This window comes from Excalfactoria chinensis, chromosome 20 (genome assembly GCF_039878825.1).
Source record: "Excalfactoria chinensis isolate bCotChi1 chromosome 20, bCotChi1.hap2, whole genome shotgun sequence".
NCBI classification, from domain to species: domain Eukaryota; kingdom Metazoa; phylum Chordata; class Aves; order Galliformes; family Phasianidae; genus Excalfactoria; species Excalfactoria chinensis.
In genome coordinates, this window is record NC_092844.1 from 2,902 (window position 1) to 21,838 (window position 18,937).

General features: G+C 43.3%; 1 protein-coding gene across 3 annotated transcripts; it reads left to right on the top strand.

Moving 5' to 3' along the window:
* The first annotated feature begins 14,944 nt into the window (after positions 1 to 14,944).
* LOC140261170 (protein MANBAL-like) lies at positions 14,945 to 18,342 on the top strand. 3 transcript variants are annotated; one of them, XM_072354337.1, is made up of 5 exons: positions 14,945 to 14,995; positions 16,724 to 16,813; positions 16,888 to 16,969; positions 17,349 to 17,543; positions 17,982 to 18,342. In XM_072354337.1, the coding sequence occupies exons 4-5, from the start codon at positions 17,394 to 17,396 to the stop codon at positions 18,087 to 18,089; spliced, it is 258 nt and encodes an 85-aa protein (XP_072210438.1). In that variant the 5' UTR covers positions 14,945 to 14,995; positions 16,724 to 16,813; positions 16,888 to 16,969; positions 17,349 to 17,393; the 3' UTR covers positions 18,090 to 18,342. The 3 variants fall into 3 exon arrangements, with proteins under 3 accessions (XP_072210438.1, XP_072210437.1, XP_072210439.1); XM_072354336.1 differs by having other exon boundaries at positions 14,977 to 15,132; XM_072354338.1 differs by having other exon boundaries at positions 14,977 to 15,132; positions 17,352 to 17,543.
* The last annotated feature ends 595 nt before the right edge of the window (positions 18,343 to 18,937 follow it).

An 18,937-nucleotide genomic window follows, 5' to 3' on the forward strand; every position in this document is an offset into this window, starting at 1 on the left:
TTTTGGAAAGAAAATCCTACTTTTGCGAAGATAAAGAGTGATACTTAAGAAAGAACTTCTGATCTCTGGGGTCACTATTGATAGTCTTGTGAAAATTTTCCAAATTTTGACAGAGACTGATATTTAGGGTGGAAATGTCCTTAATTTGTAAAGGAAAAGAAGTATTCTGGCAACAGTGTGTCATATCATACTAAAAAGCAGCATTCTGTAGATAGAATGACCTCTTATAGGGATGAAAATCAGTATTTGGAGAAAAAATGCTATATTTAGGGAGGAATGGCATCATTTGGAAAGAAAGCTATATTGATTGCAAGGATAAGGAATGATACTTCAGAGAGAACTTCTTATTTCTGGCATAGGTATCGATAGTAGTGTGAATATTCTCGAAATGTTGACAGAAATGGAAATTTCGGGTGGAAATGTCCTTATTCTGTAGAGGAAAGCCAGGAATTCTGGAAACAATGTGGCCTATTCCGATGGAAAGCATCATTTTCTAGAGAAAATGTCTTCTTTTGGGATGAAATCCAGAATTTTGGGGTGAAAATGCTGTCTTGAGTGATGAAAAGCATTATTTTGGAAAGAGAATAGTATTCTTGAAAAGATAAAGAATGATTCTTAAGAGAGAACTTCTAATCCTCCGCGATAAGTATTGGTATTAATGTGAAAATGTTTTAATTTTAACAGAAACTGCCAATTAGTTTAGAAATGTCCTTAATTTCTAGAGTAAAACAGGTATTCCGGAAACAGTATGACATATTCTGATAGAAAACAAGATTTTATAGGGAAAGTGTCTTCATGAGGGGATGAAATCCAGTATTTTGGGATGACATGCTATATCCAAGTATTAAAAATAATTCTTTTGTAAAAATAATAATATTTTTGCAAAGAGAAAGATCGATACTTATGAGAGAACTTCTTATTTCTGGGGTAAGTATCCATATTCGCGTGAAAATTTTCTAAATGTTGACAGAAATGGATATTTCGGGTGGAAATGTCCTTATTTTGTAGAGGAAAGCAGGAATTCTGGAAACAATGTGGCCTACTCCGATGGAAAGCATCATTTTCTAGAGAAAATGTCTTCTTTTGGGGATGAAAACCAGCATTTTTGGGAATAAAATGCTATTGTTAGGGTGAAAAGCATTATTTTGGAAAGAAAATCATACTTTTGCCAAGATAAAGAGTGACACTTAAGACAGACCTTGTAATTTGTGGGGAGGTTTTGATATTTCTGTGAATCAATTCTAAATGTTGACAGAAATGGAAATTTCGGGTGGGAATGTCCTGGTTTTGTAGAGGAAAACAGGAATTCTGAAAACAATGGGTCATATGATGCTAGAAAGCATCATTTTGTAGAGAAAATGTCTTCCTTTGGAGATGAAAGCCAGAATTTTGGGGAGAAAACGCTATATGCAGGCATTAAAAAGCATTATTTTGGAAAGATAATATTTTTGCCAAGATAAAGAATGATACTTAAGAGAGAACTTCTGATTTCTGGGATAAGTATCCATATTCGTGTGAAAATTTTCAAACTTTTGACGGAAATTGATATTTCGGGTGGAGATGTCTCTATTCTGTAGAGGAAAACAGGTATTCTGGATACAAAGTGCCATATTCCGCTAGAAAGCATCATTTTGTAGAGAAAACGTCTTCTTTCAGGGATGAAGACCAGCATTTTGGGGAATAAAATGCTGATTTGTGGGATGAAAAGCATTATTTTGGAAAGAAAATTCCATTTATTGCAAGGATAAGGAGTGATAACCTTCTTATTTCTGGGATAAGTATTGTTATTCTGGTGAAAAATGGTCTAAATGTTGACAGAAATTGATATTTCGGGTGGAAATGCCCTACTTCTGTACAGGCAAACAGGCATGGTGGAATTAATGCGTCATATTCTTTCTTTCCCAGAAAGCATCGTTTTGTAGAGAAAGTTATCTTCTATTGTGGTTAAAAACCAGAATTTTGGGGAGAAAATGCTATTTTTAGGGATGAAAAGCATTATTTTGGGAAGAAAATTCCTTTTATTGCAAGGATAAGGAGTGATACTTAGGAGAGAACTTCTTATTTCTGGGATAAGTTTTGTTATTCTGGTGAAAAATTGCCTAAATGTTGTCAGAAATTGATATTTCGGGTGGAAATCTCCTTGTTTTGTAGAGGAAAGCAGGTATTCTGGAAGCAATGCTTGATAACTGAGCTAGAAAGCTTCATTTTGTAGAGAAAATGTCATCTTTTGGGGATAAAAACCAGCACTTTGGGGAGGAAATGATGTTTTTAAGGTTGAGAAGCATTATTTTGGAAAGAAAATCCTACTTTTGCGAAGATAAAGAGTGATACTTAAGAAAGAACTTCTGATCTCTGGGGTCACTATTGATAGTCTTGTGAAAATTTTCCAAATTTTGACAGAGACTGATATTTAGGGTGGAAATGTCCTTAATTTGTAAAGGAAAAGAAGTATTCTGGCAACAGTGTGTCATATCATACTAAAAAGCAGCATTCTGTAGATAGAATGACCTCTTATAGGGATGAAAATCAGTATTTGGAGAAAAAATGCTATATTTAGGGAGGAATGGCATCATTTTGGAAAGAAAGCTATATTGATTGCAAGGATAAGGAATGATACTTCAGAGAGAACTTCTTATTTCTGGCATAGGTATCGATAGTAGTGTGAATATTCTCGAAATGTTGACAGAAATGGAAATTTCGGGTGGAAATGTCCTTATTCTGTAGAGGAAAGCAGGAATTCTGGAAACAATGTGGCCTATTCCGATGGAAAGCATCATTTTCTAGAGAAAATGTCTTCTTTTGGGGATGAAATCCAGAATTTTGGGGGTGAAAATGCTGTCTTGAGTGATGAAAAGCATTATTTTGGAAAGAGAATAGTATTCTTGAAAAGATAAAGAATGATTCTTAAGAGAGAACTTCTAATCTCCGCGATAAGTATTGGTATTAATGTGAAAATGTTTTAATTTTAACAGAAACTGCCAATTAGTTTAGAAATGTCCTTAATTTCTAGAGTAAAACAGGTATTCCGGAAACAGTATGACATATTCTGATAGAAAACAAGATTTTATAGGGAAAGTGTCTTCATGAGGGGATGAAATCCAGTATTTTTGGATGACATGCTATATCCAAGTATTAAAAATAATTCTTTTGTAAAAATAATAATATTTTTGCAAAGAGAAAGATCGATACTTATGAGAGAACTTCTTATTTCTGGGGTAAGTATCCATATTCGCGTGAAAATTTTCTAAATGTTGACAGAAATGGATATTTCGGGTGGAAATGTCCTTATTTTGTAGAGGAAAGCAGGAATTCTGGAAACAATGTGGCCTACTCCGATGGAAAGCATCATTTTCTAGAGAAAATGTCTTCTTTTGGGGATGAAAACCAGCATTTTTGGGAATAAAATGCTATTGTTAGGGTGAAAAGCATTATTTTGGAAAGAAAATCATACTTTTGCCAAGATAAAGAGTGACACTTAAGACAGACCTTGTAATTTGTGGGGAGGTTTTGATATTTCTGTGAATCAATTCTAAATGTTGACAGAAATGGAAATTTCGGGTGGGAATGTCCTGGTTTTGTAGAGGAAAACAGGAATTCTGAAAACAATGGGTCATATGATGCTAGAAAGCATCATTTTGTAGAGAAAATGTCTTCCTTTGGAGATGAAAGCCAGAATTTTGGGGAGAAAAAGCTATATGCAGGCATTAAAAAGCATTATTTTGGAAAGATAATATTTTTGCCAAGATAAAGAATGATACTTAAGAGAGAACTTCTGATTTCTGGGATAAGTATCCATATTCGTGTGAAAATTTTCAAACTTTTGACGGAAATTGATATTTCGGGTTGGAGATGTCTCTATTCTGTAGAGGAAAACAGGTATTCTGGATACAAAGTGCCATATTCTGCTAGAAAGCATCATTTTGTAGAGAAAACGTCTTCTTTCAGGGATGAAGACCAGCATTTTGGGGAATAAAATGCTGATTTGTGGGATGAAAGCATTATTTTGGAAAGAAAATTCCATTTATTGCAAGGATAAGGAGTGATAACCTTCTTATTTCTGGGATAAGTATTGTTATTCTGGTGAAAAATGGTCTAAATGTAGACAGAAATTGATATTTCGGGTGGAAATGCCCTACTTTTGTACAGGCAAACAGGCATGGTGGAATTAATGCGTCATATTCTCCCAGAAAGCATCGTTTTGTAGAGAAAGTTATCTTCTATTGTGGTTAAAAACCAGAATTTTGGGAGAAAATGCTATTTTTAGGGATGAAAAGCATTATTTTGGAAAGAAAATTCCATTTATTGCAAGGATAAGGAGTGATACTTAGGAGAGAACTTCTTATTTCTGGGATAAGTATTGTTATTCTGGTGAAAAATTGCCTAAATGTTGTCAGAAATTGATATTTCGGGTGGAAATCTCCTTGTTTTGTAGAGGAAAGCAGGTATTCTGGAAGCAATGCTTGATAACTGAGCTAGAAAGCTTCATTTTGTAGAGAAAATGTCATCTTTTGGGATAAAAAACCAGCACTTTGGGGAGGAAATGATGTTTTTAAGGTTGAGAAGCATTATTTTGGAAAGAAAATCCTACTTTTGCGAAGATAAAGAGTGATACTTAAGAAAGAACTTCTGATTTCTGGGGTCACTATTGATAGTCTTGTGAAAATTTTCCAAATTTTGACAGAGACTGATATTTAGGGTGGAAATGTCCTTAATTTGTAAAGGAAAAGAAGTATTCTGGCAACAGTGTGTCATATCATACTAAAAAGCAGCATTCTGTAGATAGAATGACCTCTTATAGGGATGAAAATCAGTATTTGGAGAAAAAATGCTATATTTAGGGAGGAATGGCATCATTTGGAAGAAAGCTATATTGATTGCAAGGATAAGGAGTGATACTTCAGAGAGAACTTCTTAATTTCTGGCATAGGTATCGATAGTAGTGTGAAAATTCTCGAAATGTTGACAGAAATGGATATTTTGGGTGGAAATGTCTTTATTTTGTAGAGGAAAGCAGGAATTCTGGAAACAATGTGGCCTACTCCGATGGAAAGCATCATTTTCTAGAGAAAATGTCTTCTTTTGGGGATGAAAACCAGCATTTTTGGAATAAAATGCTATTGTTAGGGTGAAAAGCATTATTTTGGAAGAAAATCATACTTTTGCCAAGATAAAGAGTGACACTTAAGACAGACCTTGTAATTTGTGGGGAGGTTTTGATATTTCTGTGAATCAATTCTAAATGTTGACAGAAATGGAAATTTCGGGTGGGAATGTCCTGGTTTTGTAGAGGAAAACAGGAATTCTGAAAACAATGGGTCATATGATGCTAGAAAGCATCATTTTGTAGAGAAAATGTCTTCCTTTGGAGATGAAAGCCAGAATTTTGGGGAGAAAAAGCTATATGCAGGCATTAAAAAGCATTATTTTGGAAAGATAATATTTTTGCCAAGATAAAGAATGATACTTAAGAGAGAACTTCTGATTTCTGGGATAAGTATCCATATTCGTGTGAAAATTTTCAAACTTTTGACGGAAATTGATATTTCGGGTGGAGATGTCTCTATTCTGTAGAGGAAAACAGGTATTCTGGATACAAAGTGCCATATTCTGCTAGAAAGCATCATTTTGTAGAGAAAACGTCTTCTTTCAGGGATGAAGACCAGCATTTTGGGGAATAAAATGCTGATTTGTGGGATGAAAAGCATTATTTTGGAAAGAAAATTCCATTTATTGCAAGGATAAGGAGTGATAACCTTCTTATTTCTGGGATAAGTATTGTTATTCTGGTGAAAAATGGTCTAATGTAGACAGAAATTGATATTTCGGGTGGAAATGCCCTACTTCTGTACAGGCAAACAGGCATGCTGGAATTAATGCGTCATATTCTCCCAGAAAGCATCGTTTTGTAGAGAAAGTTATCTTCTATTGTGGTTTAAAACCAGAATTTTGGGGAGAAAATGCTATTTTTAGGGATGAAAAGCATTATTTTGGAAAGAAAATTCCTTTTATTGCAAGGATAAGGAGTGATACTTAGGAGAGAAGTTCTTATTTCTGGGATAAGTTTTGTTATTCTGGTGAAATATTGCCTAAATGTTGTCAGTAATTGATATTTCGGGTGGAAATCTCCTTGTTTGTAGAGGAAAGCAGGTATTCTGGAAGCAATGCTTGATAACTGAGCTAGAAAGCTTCATTTTGTAGAGAAAATGTCATCTTTGGGGATAAAAACCAGCACTTTGGGGAGGAAATGATGTTTTTAAGGTTGAGAAGCATTATTTTGGAAAGAAAATCCTACTTTTGCGAAGATAAAGAGTGATACTTAAGAAAGAACTTCTGATCTCTGGGGTCACTATTGATAGTCTTGTGAAAATTTTCCAAATTTTGACAGAGACTGATATTTAGGGTGGAAATGTCCTTAATTTGTAAAGGAAAAGAAGTATTCTGGCAACAGTGTGTCATATCATACTAAAAAGCAGCATTCTGTAGATAGAATGACCTCTTATAGGGATGAAAATCAGTATTTGGAGAAAAAATGCTATATTTAGGGAGGAATGGCATCATTTTGGAAAGAAAGCTATATTGATTGCAAGGATAAGGAGTGATACTTCAGAGAGAACTTCTTATTTCTGGCATAGGTATCGATAGTAGTGTGAAAATTTTCTAAATGTTGACAGAAATGGATATTTTGGGTGGAAATGTCTTTATTTTGTAGAGGAAAGCAGAATTCTGGAAACAATGTGGCCTACTCCGATGGAAAGCATCATTTTCTAGAGAAAATGTCTTCTTTTGGGATGAAAACCAGCATTTTTGGGAATAAAATGCTATTGTTAGGGTGAAAAGCATTATGTTGGAAAGAAAATCATACTTTTGCCAAGATAAAGAGTGACACTTAAGACAGACCTTGTAATTTGTGGGGAGGTTTTGATATTTCTGTGAATCAATTCTAAATGTTGACAGAAATGGAAATTTCGGGTGGGAATGTCCTGGTTTTGTAGAGGAAAACAGGAATTCTGAAACAGTGGGTCATATGATGCTAGAAAGCATCATTTTGTAGAGAAAATGTCTTCCTTTGGAGATGAAAGCCAGAATTTTGGGGAGAAAAAGCTATATGCAGGCATTAAAAAGCATTATTTTGGAAAGATAATATTTTTGCCAAGATAAAGAATGATACTTAAGAGAGAACTTCTGATTTCTGGGATAAGTATCCATATTCGTGTGAAAATTTTCAAACTTTTGACGGAAATTGATATTTCGGGTGGAGATGTCTCTATTCTGTAGAGGAAAACAGGTATTCTGGATACAAAGTGCCATATTCTGCTAGAAAGCATCATTTTGTAGAGAAAACGTCTTCTTTCAGGGATGAAGACCAGCATTTTGGGGAATAAAATGCTGATTTGTGGGATGAAAAGCATTATTTTGGAAAGAAAATTCCATTTATTGCAAGGATAAGGAGTGATAACCTTCTTATTTCTGGGATAAGTATTGTTATTCTGGTGAAAAAATGGTCTAAATGTAGACAGAAATTGATATTTCGGGTGGAAATGCCCTACTTCTGTACAGGCAAACAGGCATGCTGGAATTAATGCGTCATATTCTCCCAGAAAGCATCGTTTTGTAGAGAAAGTTATCTTCTATTGTGGTTAAAAACCAGAATTTTGGGGAGAAAATGCTATTTTTAGGGATGAAAAGCATTATTTTGGAAAGAAAATTCCTTTTATTGCAAGGATAAGGAGTGATACTTAGGAGAGAAGTTCTTATTTCTGGGATAAGTTTTGTTATTCTGGTGAAATATTGCCTAAATGTTGTCAGTAATTGATATTTCGGGTGGAAATCTCCTTGTTTTGTAGAGGAAAGCAGGTATTCTGGAAGCAATGCTTGATAACTGAGCTAGAAAGCTTCATTTTGTAGAGAAAATGTCATCTTTTGGGGATAAAAACCAGCACTTTGGGGAGGAAATGATGTTTTTAAGGTTGAGAAGCATTATTTTGGAAAGAAAATCCTACTTTTGCGAAGATAAAGAGTGATACTTAAGAAAGAACTTCTGATCTCTGGGGTCACTATTGATAGTCTTGTGAAAATTTTCCAAATTTTGACAGAGACTGATATTTAGGGTGGAAATGTCCTTAATTTGTAAAGGAAAAGAAGTATTCTGGCAACAGTGTGTCATATCATACTAAAAAGCAGCATTCTGTAGATAGAATGACTCTTTATAGGGATGAAAGTCAGTATTTGGAGAAAAAATGCTATATTTAGGGAGGAATGGCATCATTTTGGAAAGAAAGCTATATTGATTGCAAGGATAAGGAGTGATACTTCAGAGAGAACTTCTTATTTCTGGCATAGGTATCGATAGTAGTGTGAAAATTTTCTAAATGTTGACAGAAATGGATATTTTGGGTGGAAATGTCTTTATTTTGTAGAGGAAAGCAGGAATTCTGGAAACAATGTGGCCTACTCCGATGGAAAGCATCATTTTCTAGAGAAAATGTCTTCTTTTGGGGATGAAAACCAGCATTTTTGGGAATAAAATGCTATTGTTAGGGTGAAAAGCATTATGTTGGAAAGAAAATCATACTTTTGCCAAGATAAAGAGTGACACTTAAGACAGACCTTGTAATTTGTGGGGAGGTTTTGATATTTCTGTGAATCAATTCTAAATGTTGACAGAAATGGAAATTTCGGGTGGGAATGTCCTGGTTTTGTAGAGGAAAACAGGAATTCTGAAAACAATGGGTCATATGATGCTAGAAAGCATCATTTTGTAGAGAAAATGTCTTCCTTTGGAGATGAAAGCCAGAATTTTGGGGAGAAAAAGCTATATGCAGGCATTAAAAAGCATTATTTTGGAAAGATAATATTTTTGCCAAGATAAAGAATGATACTTAAGAGAGAACTTCTGATTTCTGGGATAAGTATCCATATTCGTGTGAAAATTTTCAAACTTTTGACGGAAATTGATATTTCGGGTGGAGATGTCTCTATTCTGTAGAGGAAAACAGGTATTCTGGATACAAAGTGCCATATTCCGCTAGAAAGCATCATTTTGTAGAGAAAACGTCTTCTTTCAGGGATGAAGACCAGCATTTTGGGGAATAAAATGCTGATTTGTGGGATGAAAAGCATTATTTTGGAAAGAAAATTCCATTTATTGCAAGGATAAGGAGTGATAACCTTCTTATTTCTGGGATAAGTATTGTTATTCTGGTGAAAAATGGTCTAAATGTTGACAGAAATTGATATTTCGGGTGGAAATGCCCTACTTTTGTACAGGCAAACAGGCATGCTGGAATTAATGCGTCATATTCTCCCAGAAAGCATCGTTTTGTAGAGAAAGTTATCTTCTATTGTGGTTAAAAACCAGAATTTTGGGGAGAAAATGCTATTTTTAGGGATGAAAAGCATTATTTTGGAAAGAAAATTCCATTTATTGCAAGGATAAGGAGTGATACTTAGGAGAGAACTTCTTATTTCTGGGATAAGTATTGTTATTCTGGTGAAAAATTGCCTAAATATTGTCAGAAATTGATATTTCGGGTGGAAATCTCCTTGTTTTGTAGAGGAAAGCAGGTATTCTGGAAGCAATGCTTGATAACTGAGCTAGAAAGCTTCATTTTTGTAGAGAAAATGTCATCTTTTGGGGATAAAAACCAGCACTTTGGGGAGGAAATGATGTTTTTAAGGTTGAGAAGCATTATTTTGGAAAGAAAATCCTACTTTTGCGAAGATAAAGAGTGATACTTAAGAAAGAACTTCTGATTTCTGGGGTCACTATTGATAGTCTTGTGAAAATTTTCCAAATTTTGACAGAGACTGATATTTAGGGTGGAAATGTCCTTAATTTGTAAAGGAAAAGAAGTATTCTGGCAACAGTGTGTCATATCATACTAAAAAGCAGCATTCTGTAGATAGAATGACCTCTTATAGGGATGAAAATCAGTATTTGGAGAAAAAATGCTATATTTAGGGAGGAATGGCATCATTTTGGAAAGAAAGCTATATTGATTGCAAGGATAAGGAGTGATACTTCAGAGAGAACTTCTTATTTCTGGCATAGGTATCGATAGTAGTGTGAAAATTTTCTAAATGTTGACAGAAATGGATATTTTGGGTGGAAATGTCTTTATTTTGTAGAGGAAAGCAGGAATTCTGGAAACAATGTGGCCTACTCCGATGGAAAGCATCATTTTCTAGAGAAAATGTCTTCTTTTGGGGATGAAAACCAGCATTTTTGGGAATAAAATGCTATTGTTAGGGTGAAAAGCATTATTTTGGAAAGAAAATCATACTTTTGCCAAGATAAAGAGTGACACTTAAGACAGACCTTGTAATTTGTGGGGAGGTTTTGATATTTCTGTGAATCAATTCTAAATGTTGACAGAAATGGAAATTTCGGGTGGGAATGTCCTGGTTTTGTAGAGGAAAACAGGAATTCTGAAAACAATGGGTCATATGATGCTAGAAAGCATCATTTTGTAGAGAAAATGTCTTCCTTTGGAGATGAAAGCCAGAATTTTGGGGAGAAAAAGCTATATGCAGGCATTAAAAAGCATTATTTTGGAAAGATAATATTTTTGCCAAGATAAAGAATGATACTTAAGAGAGAACTTCTGATTTCTGGGATAAGTATCCATATTCGTGTGAAAATTTTCAAACTTTTGACGGAAATTGATATTTCGGGTGGAGATGTCTCTATTCTGTAGAGGAAAACAGGTATTCTGGATACAAAGTGCCATATTCTGCTAGAAAGCATCATTTTGTAGAGAAAACGTCTTCTTTCAGGGATGAAGACCAGCATTTTGGGGAATAAAATGCTGATTTGTGGGATGAAAAGCATTATTTTGGAAAGAAAATTCCATTTATTGCAAGGATAAGGAGTGATAACCTTCTTATTTCTGGGATAAGTATTGTTATTCTGGTGAAAAATGGTCTAAATGTAGACAGAAATTGATATTTCGGGTGGAAATGCCCTACTTCTGTACAGGCAAACAGGCATGCTGGAATTAATGCGTCATATTCTCCCAGAAAGCATCGTTTTGTAGAGAAAGTTATCTTCTATTGTGGTTAAAAACCAGAATTTTGGGGAGAAAATGCTATTTTTAGGGATGAAAAGCATTATTTTGGAAAGAAAATTCCTTTTATTGCAAGGATAAGGAGTGATACTTAGGAGAGAACTTCTTATTTCTGGGATAAGTATTGTTATTCTGGTGAAAAATTGCCTAAATGTTGTCAGAAATTGATATTTCGGGTGGAAATCTCCTTGTTTTGTAGAGGAAAGCAGGTATTCTGGAAGCAATGCTTGATAACTGAGCTAAAAAGCTTTATTTTGTAGAGAAAATGTCATCTTTTGGGGATAAAAACCAGCACTTTGGGGAGGAAATGATGTTTTTAAGGTTGAGAAGCATTATTTTGGAAAGAAAATCCTACTTTTGCGAAGATAAAGAGTGATACTTAAGAAAGAACTTCTGATCTCTGGGGTCACTATTGATAGTCTTGTGAAAATTTTCCAAATTTTGACAGAGACTGATACTTAGGGTGGAAATGTCCTTAATTTGTAAAGGAAAAGAAGTATTCTGGCAACAGTGTGTCATATCATACTAAAAAGCAGCATTCTGTAGATAGAATGACCTCTTATAGGGATGAAACAATAGGCGAATTAGCCTTACTGTAAGCGTGCTCTGAAGCAGTGCTGGTTAAGCACGGCTCACTCCTCTGTCTTCAACAGATCAGCTTTCTGCTCGCTTTATTTCCGTGGCTGGCGTTGTAGAGCACAGCAGCAGCAAGGCCGCGAACACATCCACAACCAGGTACGTGAACATGGGTAACTTTAATGGTAAGAATAACATTGCTGTGATAGTAATAGGGCAGTGGTTACGTGTGTGTGATGGAGCTCAGGGATAGGTTTAATCCTGCCTGGTAAGCTCTTCCCTTATTTGACGTCCACCCGTCCTCTCTGCTTCTCTTCCCCCACCTGCAAGTGCAGCAGTACCGAAGGCTGAGGGCTCTTTTCCTAGGCAGGCGGGAAAAGGCAACTGGAATGCAAGTTTGATGTCCCTCTTTGTTCTCGGGTCAGTAGGCCCTGGATCTCTTCCGAGCAGCTCTCTAAGTTAGCCTGGAAATGTTTGCTAGCAGGAAGTGACCCCGTCGCAGTGCCTGAGACTAACGGTGCCTTTTTCCCCCTCTCAGCAGGCAGCCTCCGTGAGAGCAGTGGAGCAGCAGGCTGTCTGCACTATGGCTGCTGAACTGCATTTCTCGCCACCTGAGATCCCTGAGCCCACACTAATGGAGAACGTGCTGCGCTACGGACTCTTGTTTGGAGCCCTTTTCCAGCTCCTGTGTGTTCTGGCCATCATCCTGCCAGTTTCCAAGTCCCCAAAGGCAGTAAGTAGCGCTGTGTGAGACTGATAGCAATGCTCAGGCAGTGGGCTGGGAGGGAGCCGTCTGTAGCTGTTGCCTACGGCAGAGTGCCCCGGCACTGCTGAGAGTGCCGCACTTGGTTCTGTCCTTCCTTCCGCACTCCAGCAGCCTTGAGGTGCCAGCTTGTCCTATCCTGCAGCTGCTGCTGCGCCCTATGAGCTGCCAGGCAGGGGGTCCACCCGATTAGCTCGGACAGCCTTGCTATAGAGGACTTCAGGCTCTGTTTTCATGGGATTTTTGGGAACTAGACAGAGGGGGAGTTTATAATGTGCCCTGAGGTCAGGAAGGCGATTTCCAGTGCTGGTCCCCAAAGCTGCTCGGTCAGGTGACTTGAGCTCCCAAAGCCAGCTGTCAGCCAGTTGTTAGGGAGCTCCCTGACTGTGTCCCAATTGCTTCTTGTAGGACTCGGAGGGTTTTGAGTCTAAGACTTGGGAGACGGTGAAGAAACCCAAGGCGAGTGCTGCACAGCTGAGCAAGAAAGCCAAGAAGGAAAGCAAAAAGAAACGATAAGGGCTTGAGCAGTGAGGCGCAAAGGACAGCAGAATCGCTTGGAATGCTTCCTCAGAGGTGCACCAAAGGACACAGACTGCGTGGTCCTGTTTTCAGGCATGGCCGTGCTTTCCCTTTTGTGGACTGCGGAGAGGAACTAAGGAAGCTGTGTCTTTAGTCATTACCAGTATCCCGCCTATTTGATTTCCCATTGAAATGCATTTTGGTTGCATTTAGCATCTCTTTCTTGCAAATAAAAGCCAAACAAACATTTGAATAGTGGTGCTGCCTCTTTCAGTAGCTGCTCAAAAGGTGCCTGGCTCGGGCTGGCAGTCGCAGGGCCACGAAGCGGTCGGCTTCACGTCCCTCCCTGGAAATGGAGCTGCTTGTCCCACGTTTCAATTGGCTGGGAGTGTGGATCTGCCTGGGGGTAGCGAGGCCCTACAGAGGGATCTGGACAGGCTGGAGAGCCGGGCTGAAGGCAATGGGATGAGGTTCAACAAGACCAAATGCCGGGTCCTGCACTTTGGCCACAACAGCCCCAGGCAGCTCTATAGGCTTGGGTTGGAGTGGCTGGAGGACTGTGTGGAGGAAACGGACCTGGGGGAACTGATTGATGCTCGGCTAAACGTGAGCCCACAGTGTGCCCGGGTGGCCAAGAAGGCCAACGGCATCCTGGCTTGCATCAGAAACAGTGTTACCAGCAGGAACAGGGAGGTGGTTGTCCCCCTGTACTCGGCACTGGTGAGGCCGCACCTCCGAGGGCTGTGTTCAGTTTTGGGCCCCTCACTGCAAGAGAGACATTGAGGCCCTGGAACGTGTTCAGAGGAGGGCTACGAAGCTGGTGAGGGGTCTGGAGCACAGGCTGCTCCTTATGAGGAGCGGCTGAGGGAACTGGGATTGTTCAGCCTGGAGAAGTGGAGGCTCAGGGGAGAGCTTATAGCTCTCTATAACTTCCTGAAGGCAGGTTGTAGTGAGCTTGGGGTCGGCCTCTTCTCTCGTGTAATCACTGATAGAACTAGAGGGAATGGCTTCAAGCTGCGCCAGGGGAGGTTCAGGCTGGACATTCGGAAGTATTACTTCTCGGCAAGGGTAGTCAGGCACTGGAATGCACTGCCCGGGGAGGTGGTGGAGTCACCGACCATGGGGGTGTTCAGGAAACGTTTGGACGTTGCGTTGAGGGATATGATTTAGCTGGGAAGTACTGGTGATGGTTGGACTGGATGATCTTTTAGGTCTTTTCCAACCTTGATAATTCTGTGATTGTGTGAAGGAGGGAAACCCAATACTTCGGAGTGGTCATTGCATCTTAGGTCTGGGCTCAGCCCGTGCAGCAGCACCTCGGGGCTGGGGCCGAGCCCGGTGCCTGGGGCTGTGCTGCCTGCAGGAGGGCTGCGGGGCTGGGGCAGCCGGTGTGGGTGCAGCACATGGGCATGGGGGAGGGCCGGCAGCAGGGAGGGCGTTGGGCCTGAGCCCCGCTCGTGTTGGTCACAGCACAGGGGCCGCAGGGGACGCCAGGAGCGCAGAGCAGGGAGGGCCGGGCTGTGTGCAGGCCAGGGCATGAAACCTTCCCTCGGCAGCTGCTGAGCTGCTGAGCTTTTCCCCCACGTCTGCAGACTCTCCGATGAGGCTCTGCAGCAAAGCCAGCCGGGCCATCCTGATAGTGCACAAGGGGTTAGGAAAGGGCACAACTGAGCAGTCATTGAAGAGCACAAAGCAGCGAAGCACAGCACGAGCCATTGACTGCCTGCACAGATGAGCTTCTGCAGGCACCTCCGTTGGAGATCTGCGTACTGAGTGTGGGCGGAACGTGAAGGGAAAGGAGGAGAGGAGGGGAAGGAAGGCAAAGAAAGGAAAGGAAAAGAGGAGTCCAAAAGGCCAGAGCAGGAAAGGAGAAGGAAAGCTCCGTGCCGCCGGCGCCACCCGCCAGGAATCCGGGAGCGAACCCCCCCACAGGCCCGGGCCGGCCCCAGGCCGCCCTTAGCAACGGGACGGCGCAGGCGGTTGCTAGGGCCGGGGCAGGAAGTGCTTCCTGCCGGCCGAGAGCGCTTCCGGGGCAGCGCGGCGTGGCGGCGCGGAAGTTTGAATGGGGCCGGTAGGAGCGGGCTGTGTGCTGCCAGCGGGGCCGGGCCGCGGTGCGGGGCACGGAGGGATGTCGGCGGAGCAGCTCGCGGTGCTGGCGGCACGCAGAGGCGATGCGTGCGGTGCCAGCGAGTGCGGAGCTGAAGGAAGGTGAATCCATGTCCTTCCTCTGGCTGTCGGCGAGCGGGACGAGTCAGGGCTGCAGTTGTGTGTGATGGTGTTTGTTGCTGGGACCGGCTGCCCGAGCAGAATGGGGGCAGCGAGAGGGAGGCTTGACAAGCGCCCGCAGTCAGCAGCACGGCCCGTTCCTGCCCGCCTTGTTGCTGCTGTTGTGAGTCTGTTGGATGTGGAAGCTGGAGGTATTAATGGTGGGTCGTGGTTGAATCCCCCAAGAGGCCGCCCAAGGAGAGGCGCTGGATGCCAACATGGAGAGCAGAGCTTGTGTGTCCCAGGAGGCAGGCGTAGTCAGGTCCGCTTTGGAGCCTGCTGTTGTTGGCGCTGAGCTCAGGAGCCCCATCAGTGTGGTGCTGCGTGCTGCGTATGGCAGCCCGAAGAGATTCCCTTGTGGTGGAAAGGGGAGGCCGAAGGAGGCCGAAGGAGGCCGAGGGCCCTTTGCTCAGGGCCGGCTCCTCTGTGCCCTCTTGCTGGCCGGAGAGCAGGGCTGCCCGCTGGGCACAGCGAGTGCCTTCTGGCTGCCGTGCCGTGCCCTGCCCTCCAGCCCCCTCCTCATGCCATGTGGAACGCCAGTGCCAGCAGCGCGGCCGCCATTTTAGAACCCTGGCCATGTCACAGCCGTCGCCTTGGTTACCGCTGCCCCACGCAACGCACTCGCCTCTCCGAGCTCTGGCCGTCAACAGCCATGTGGGCAGCCAAGAGAGCGAGGCTGGACGATGGGCAGGATGGAGGTGGGAAGATGGAGCCGGGGACCGCAGGATCCAAGAGGAAGAGGGGGCCCGCCATGACCATCGGGCAGCAGACAGGCAAGAGAGCCCGTTCCCATCGCGCCTGGACCAGCCCCGTGACCACCTCCGTGGAGCCCATGGAGGTGGATCCACCTGTGGACGAGCCCATGGAGGTGGATCCACCTCTGGACGAGCCCATGGAGGTGGGTCCGCCCGCGGCACAGCTGGCCTGGCACCACACCACCGTGCCAGGCCCCGCATCAGTACCACCAGGGCTGCAGCATCGCTGGTCCAGGCGCAGGGCTCCTTCCCATCTGCGCGGCCCCCGCCCCCGGCATTAGCCGGGAGGCTTCATTTAACATCTGCTCCTCCTCTGCGGGTCCCCGGTCCCATCTTAACCCTCCTGTGTCCCATCTTAGCCCTGTTTCTATTGTTGGTTTTCACGTTAAGTTTAGTTGTAGTGTTAGGAGTAGGTTATTGTTTGTGTTTTTGAGTTAGGAGTAGGTTATTGTTCGTGTTTTTGATTAGGAGTAAGTGTTACTGTTCATGTTTTAGTGTTAGGAGTAGACGATTGTTCCTGTTTTAGAGTTAGGCTTAGGTTACTGTTGGTGTTTTATTGTTAGGTGTAGGTTTTTGTTCCTGTTTTAGAGTTAGGCTTAGGTTACTGTTCGTACTTAGAGTTGGGTGGGTTCCTACCAGCAGCTGGCAGCAAACAGCGCTCACTCGGTAAGCACACGCCTGCTTTCTCACCCGAAGACGTGAGCGCTGCTCCACGAGTGCGGAGATGTGCTGACATCTCCCAGGGATGGGATTTGCAGCTTGTGACTCTTGTGTTGCAGGTTGTCGAGGGGCAGCGCGTGAGTGGCTGTGAAATGCAATTGGGCTTCAGGAGAGCAGTCTGGAGCTGCGTCTGGAGCTGCCGTTTTAAGGTAGGTGTGCCTTACTGTAAGCGTGCTCTGAAGCAGTGCTGGTTAAGCACGGCTCACTCCTCTGTCTTCAACAGATCAGCTTTCTGCTCGCTTTATTTCCGTGGCTGGCGTTGTAGAGCACAGCAGCAGCAAGGCCGCGAACACATCCACAACCAGGTACGTGAACATGGGTAACTTTAATGGTAAGAATAACATTGCTGTGATAGTAATAGGGCAGTGGTTACGTGTGTGTGATGGAGCTCAGGGATAGGTTTAATCCTGCCTGGTAAGCTCTTCCCTTATTTGACGTCCACCCGTCCTCTCTGCTTCTCTTCCCCCACCTGCAAGTGCAGCAGTACCGAAGGCTGAGGGCTCTTTTCCTAGGCAGGCGGGAAAAGGCAACTGGAATGCAAGTTTGATGTCCCTCTTTGTTCTCGGGTCAGTAGGCCCTGGATCTCTTCCGAGCAGCTCTCTAAGTTAGCCTGGAAATGTTTGCTAGCAGGAAGTGACCCCGTCGCAGTGCCTGAGACTAACGGTGCCTTTTTCCCCCTCTCAGCAGGCAGCCTCCGTGAGAGCAGTGGAGCAGCAGGCTGTCTGCACTATGGCTGCTGAACTGCATTTCTCGCCACCTGAGATCCCTGAGCCCACACTAATGGAGAACGTGCTGCGCTACGGACTCTTGTTTGGAGCCCTTTTCCAGCTCCTGTGTGTTCTGGCCATCATCCTGCCAGTTTCCAAGTCCCCAAAGGCAGTAAGTAGCGCTGTGTGAGACTGATAGCAATGCTCAGGCAGTGGGCTGGGAGGGAGCCGTCTGTAGCTGTTGCCTACGGCAGAGTGCCCCGGCACTGCTGAGAGTGCCGCACTTGGTTCTGTCCTTCCTTCCGCACTCCAGCAGCCTTGAGGTGCCAGCTTGTCCTATCCTGCAGCTGCTGCTGCGCCCTATGAGCTGCCAGGCAGGGGGTCCACCCGATTAGCTCGGACAGCCTTGCTATAGAGGACTTCAGGCTCTGTTTTCATGGGATTTTTGGGAACTAGACAGAGGGGGAGTTTATAATGTGCCCTGAGGTCAGGAAGGCGATTTCCAGTGCTGGTCCCCAAAGCTGCTCGGTCAGGTGACTTGAGCTCCCAAAGCCAGCTGTCAGCCAGTTGTTAGGGAGCTCCCTGACTGTGTCCCAATTGCTTCTTGTAGGACTCGGAGGGTTTTGAGTCTAAGACTTGGGAGACGGTGAAGAAACCCAAGGCGAGTGCTGCACAGCTGAGCAAGAAAGCCAAGAAGGAAAGCAAAAAGAAACGATAAGGGCTTGAGCAGTGAGGCGCAAAGGACAGCAGAATCGCTTGGAATGCTTCCTCAGAGGTGCACCAAAGGACACAGACTGCGTGGTCCTGTTTTCAGGCATGGCCGTGCTTTCCCTTTTGTGGACTGCGGAGAGGAACTAAGGAAGCTGTGTCTTTAGTCATTACCAGTATCCCGCCTATTTGATTTCCCATTGAAATGCATTTTGGTTGCATTTAGCATCTCTTTCTTGCAAATAAAAGCCAAACAAACATTTGAATAGTGGTGCTGCCTCTTTCAGTAGCTGCTCAAAAGGTGCCTGGCTCGGGCTGGCAGTCGCAGGGCCACGAAGCGGTCGGCTTCACGTCCCTCCCTGGAAATGGAGCTGCTTGTCCCACGTTTCAATTGGCTGGGAGTGTGGATCTGCCTGGGGGTAGCGAGGCCCTACAGAGGGATCTGGACAGGCTGGAGAGCCGGGCTGAAGGCAATGGGATGAGGTTCAACAAGACCAAATGCCGGGTCCTGCACTTTGGCCACAACAGCCCCAGGCAGCTCTATAGGCTTGGGTTGGAGTGGCTGGAGGACTGTGTGGAGGAAACGGACCTGGGGGAACTGATTGATGCTCGGCTGAACGTGAGCCCACAGTGTGCCCGGGTGGCCAAGAAGGCCAACGGCATCCTGGCTTGCATCAGAAACAGTGTTACCAGCAGGAACAGGGAGGTGGTTGTCCCCCTGCACTCGGCACTGGTGAGGCCGCACCTCGAGTACTGTGTTCAGTTTTGGGCCCCTCACTGCAAGAGCGACATTGAGGCCCTGGAACGTGTTCAGAGGAGGGTTATGAAGCTGGTGAGGGGTCTGGAGCACAGACCGTG